Consider the following 4,993-nt stretch of genomic DNA (forward strand, 5'->3'; position numbering starts at 1 on the left):
ACCTAAAATTATGAGATTGAGAATTAGTAAATGTATCCCTACTTCTTAAATTACGCTATTTAATTACCTGATGTTAATTATTGTATGAGTTAAAATAGTAACTGATATTTGAATTTAAAAAAAAAACTCTTAAACTTTACCTCTAATTGACTTCTTTTTTGATTTACGATTCGGAAGAAAAAAAATTTTGTTCGTGATTTCTTGTGAGAAAAAAGATGAACATCCCAATATGTTTGCGTCATTCTGGTGTATGGGAGGCAGAAATAAGTTTTAAAGCATACAAAAGTGATGCCATTGTTATTTCAGAAAGTATTAACTTTTTGAAATTGATTGCGAAAATCATGATGGAATTGGGTATTGACGATGTACGAAAAAAATTGAAGTAAAATACATCGTTGATGGTAATTCTTCTCCAATTATCATAAGAAATGATAATGGAGTGAAGGTTTATATTGAGTTGAAGAAACAAGGTTCTGGAATTATAAATTTTTCGCTATGTATACAAACTTTCAATAAATCGATTAAGGATATCGAGTTTGATAGTAAAACTGGGGTTGTAATGTGTATTGAAGGTAGTGAATCTGATTCAGTTGCTTTAACTGTTGTTGAAACTCAGAATCAATATTCATTATACGTTCTGGAATTTGAAGAACACTGAAATAAAAGTTAACCAGCGTTATAAGGATAAGCAAACTTTGGTATCGGTTATGGCGAAATATGCGATATCGAATGGCTTCAACACCTTTACTAAATGATCTGACAAACAAAGGTATGAAATAAATTATCATTTTTTATTTGTAGATGTTGTGAAGGATGTTGTTGTGTTGTAATAGCCTTTGGTAATGGAGTTTCATTGTTGACTTCAATTTCTGGTTTTGCTGTTTGCACAAAATGGAGTTTTATTTACAATGTATAATATGCCATTATACATTCATTCGAATGTATAATAAAACTATAACAATTTAATTATGGTATTTTGACTTAAATTATTGAATTTATATGTACGTTAATAAATTGACAACATGTTTTAAAATGTAACTGCAGCTATGTGTTACACTGCCGTGTCAAAGATTGCAAATGTGTTCTAAAGGCATATTCGATGAATCATTCGGAAATTTTTGCGATAAAGATATTTGATTCGAAACATAATTGCAGTCTGAGTGATAGAATACTGAATAATTTGGTTGCAACAACAGCCTTTGTCAGTGAATTTACTGCACCAAAGTTAATTAATTACAAGAGAATACATACACCGACAGACATAATTGAAGAGATGAAGGTCGTCTATGGTGTTGATATTAACTACATGATGGCTTGACGGGCAAAGGAAAAGGCAATTGCGATTCTTAGAGGTGGACCAGCTGATGGATATCGAAAAATGCCCCGTTATATATATATGTTGAACCAGGTATATCCTGGATCATACATTCGGATGGATAAGACATTAGATAACGAGTTTAAATACTTATTTATTGCCTTACATCCAATGATTAGGAGGTTCAAATTTTGCCATCCAATAGTAGTTGTAGATGGTGCTCATTTAATCGGGCCATATCAAGGAACGTTTGTATCAGCGAGCACTCTTGATGGTGCAGGTATCATACTTTAAAATTTTCATCTTTGATATTTCAGCATTGTGCATGAATTATAGCTGATTGTATGTTGCCCATGTATGTATAATAAAATTTGGACTTGCTTAGTGAGTACATATAGTACTTCACCAAGTAGCTGATTTTATGCCTTTTATTTTGTGTTATTAATTTTTTTTATAAAGTAGATGCTACTTTCTGTTTAAACAACTCTATAAATTGCATTTTCATTTTAAAACAGAATAAGTAAAACTTAAGTAGATTTTGATTTGTGTGATATGTGTATGATTAGCGATTATACGTTATGGTGTATGTATGATGTTGTAAAATATCAATATTTTCTTGTCAATTTTACGTTTAATGTCTCATACATTTACTAATAATTAAATGTATAATTTCCTAGCAGTATTTTTACAATGTATGATGTATTGTTATACGTTATTAAAATGTGTGATGTTATATATTTGTACTTGTTTTCAATTAAGTGATAAAGGTGGGACAACATGTATGATGTCATGTATTACTTAAATGTAAAATAATTAGAAACCTGTTCAGTGGTGTACACATATTATAGAACTATACATATAAATTTGTTTGTTTGTTTTTGTTTAGGATGTATTCTTCCATTAGCTTATGGTGTTGTGAATTCAAAAAATGACAATGCGTGGACTTAATTTTTTCATCAATTTAAAGAAGCATTTGGAAAACGGGACAATATGTGTGTTGTATCGGATCGAAATGAGTGTATCATAAAGGGCGAGAGCATTGTTTATCCTAATGTCCCCCATCTTGCATGTATTTGACATTTATGAAAAAATATTTATAAATATTTTAGAAAAAGCAAAGATAGACTTAGTGACCTTTATTATTCCATGGCTAAAGCGTATAGAAAAGAAAATTTTGATTACATTGTGTCAAAGGTTGAAAAGGTTGATCCAAGGGTTAAGGAATATCTGGAAAAAGCTGGATATGATAAATGATCTCGATGTCACTCTCCTATTAATAAAGGTAGAATGATGACCTCTAATATAGTTGAATGTATTAACTGTTGTTTGGTAGAGGCTAGAGTACTTCCTATTTTAGATTTCCTTGAAGAAGTTAAGATTCTATTCGCTGCATGGAATTGTAAGAACAGTGAAATTGCATCTTATACAAACACAACGTTTGGGAGAAGATTTCAAGAAATTCTAACTGATAATGGAGTTAAGTCATTACGGATGATGGTATGTATTATGATAGTTGAATCTACTTTATATTTGTTATTAATTTATATATTTTTTACTGTATAAAATTAATCATTGTTAACAGGTTAAGGCTGCTGGTAGTTATCTGTACTGTGTGTATGAATCAGGAAGGAGGTACATTATTGATATTGATCATGACACGTGTAACTGTTGTCGGTATCAAATTGATGAAATTTCATGTGCACACGCAATAGCATTTTGAAGAGTATAAATATTGATTTAAAAGAGTATGGACGTTACTGTTCAGAATTGTACAGGCCAAACACCATTGTCAAGACATATGAACTCCCCATAGTTCCTATGCCAGAGATGAAAGATTGGATTGTTTCACATTTTGTTGATGCCGACGAAGTTTTGCCACCCAAATACAAAAGACCTCCTAGGAGGCCAAAGAAAGGAAGGCATTTGAAATCTAGTGAATCACTTATAAGTTCAAACCATTACAGTAAATGCAGGCGTGCAGGCCACAACCATAGGACGTGAGGTTTCTTCCCCAAAAAAAGTTACAGATTTTATTTTGTTGTTCTAAATGCTAATTGTTCGTTTGGTTATAACTACAGAACATCATTTTTTTTTATTTTGTTGATACTTGTTAAAGTTTATTTTATGTTTTTAACTGTTATGTGATGTTTAATTATTACTTAATGTTTGATATTTTCGCAACCAAATAATACAGTTTTGAATTATTATATTTTGTGACTTTACTGCTCATTATTGTAACGTAGTAATATGTAGTTATAATGTATAATATATTTAACATTAACCTGTCTTATATATATTATGTATTCTATACTATTATACATTAACAACATGTATGATATTAAAGTAAATGATTTTAAAAAACATAAGAACTAGCAAAATATAAAGCAAAGAATTTTGTGTTAAGAGTATAGATTATACATTAAGATGTATGTATGGTATTAAAACTTTTTCTTATTTTCTTATCAGTATTACGTCAAATGACTAATACATTTTGTTTGTTTAGAATTTACGATCTGCTGTTATTCTTCTTAAATTTTTTTGAATGCCATAGCTGTTTTCAATTCAGCAATGAAAGAGTGTCAACGTGTATGATGTTATATAATAAATTTATCAAAAATAAATTGATACTTGTTCAATGTATAATTAACTCATAATATAATATTAACTTCTTTAATGCTGGAAAAAAACACAATGTTTTACCTATATATAATTCATTAATATATAAATTGTTGTTATACAGTGTTGGTAATATTATGTTTGGCAAAGTGACTAATTAACAAACAATATAGAATAAGCACAATAGAGTTTATGTAAATGTAAATGTAGTAGAACAAAAACTGCCACCCATATAATGTTGCGTAAAAATCAACATTCAAAAAAATATTACTGTGTATAACTATTTAGCAGAAACAACTAAAAAAGCAATTAGAATATTTTTAGAAGGAGCTACTCCAAAGTAACAATTGCACTTTCATCAGGTGATTGGACAAAAGTATTTTTTGGCCGAGGAGGATCGTCAATATCACTCGTATAACCTTTCTTTGTCTTCATCACTCCGTAATGCCATAGTAACGAAGCATATCATGCACGTTGACTTGCAACCTTCAAACTCACATGAATGGACTTGCTGTCCTTCACTCAATATTTCTGCATATGCAGCCACGAAGACCCCGCAGTCCCTGATATTTTAAAAAAATGAAAGAACCATTCCTTTAACTAATTTACCATGATTATATATGTTAAAATTTAAAAAGTAAAAGACACTTACAAACTATCAGACGCTTGTTGTGGAATGTTTTTGGCGTATTCAATATCAAATGGGTTGTGACTTATCTCTCCAGTTTGCAGACCAAGCTTCCCTTCGTACGCTTTAAGTGTTGACCAGTCAATTCTTTCAGTCTTTTGAAAAACATCACTGTCCGACAAGTAAGTACGCAGCATGGCTGCTAATTTCGTATTTCGATTGGTGGTTCATTTTTTCTTTTGCTTGACGATGAATCATACACACGTACCGTTCTTTTCTTTAACACAATTACAGTCAATACCCAGTGATATTCTTTTTCACAGTTAACAGGAACATATACCTCATCAACCAAATGCCATGGTAAATTCGCAGGATTACAGAATCCATTAATTATATTTGTTATATCAATTTCATTTGAAGAACAAGCAACGAAT

General features: G+C 30.3%; 1 protein-coding gene across 1 annotated transcript; it reads left to right on the plus strand.

Annotated features, from left to right (window-relative positions):
* The first annotated feature begins 1,486 nt into the window (after nucleotides 1-1,486).
* LOC107865639 lies at nucleotides 1,487-3,316 on the plus strand. Its single transcript, XM_047410284.1, has 4 exons — nucleotides 1,487-1,595; nucleotides 2,649-2,812; nucleotides 2,898-2,989; nucleotides 3,091-3,316. Exons 1-4 carry the CDS (start codon nucleotides 1,487-1,489, stop codon nucleotides 3,314-3,316), a joined length of 591 nt encoding a protein of 196 aa, XP_047266240.1.
* Nucleotides 3,317-4,993: the final 1,677 nt, after the last annotated feature.

Source organism: Capsicum annuum, chromosome 3, assembly GCF_002878395.1.
Source record: "Capsicum annuum cultivar UCD-10X-F1 chromosome 3, UCD10Xv1.1, whole genome shotgun sequence".
Taxonomy (NCBI): domain Eukaryota; kingdom Viridiplantae; phylum Streptophyta; class Magnoliopsida; order Solanales; family Solanaceae; genus Capsicum; species Capsicum annuum.

What these genes read in the sequence shown, in the direction of transcription:
- LOC107865639 (XM_047410284.1), top strand. Translation starts at nt 1,487, where the DNA reads ATGATTAGGAGGTTCAAATTTTGCCATCCAATAGTAGTTGTAGATGGT. An exon ending in TTAAGTCATTACGGATGATG is followed by an intron (nt 2,813 to 2,897) that starts GTATGTATTATG and finishes CATTGTTAACAG; the next exon opens with GTTAAGGCTGCTGGTAGTTA. An exon ending in GACACGTGTAACTGTTGTCG is followed by an intron (nt 2,990 to 3,090) that starts GTATCAAATTGA and finishes AGAATTGTACAG; the next exon opens with GCCAAACACCATTGTCAAGA.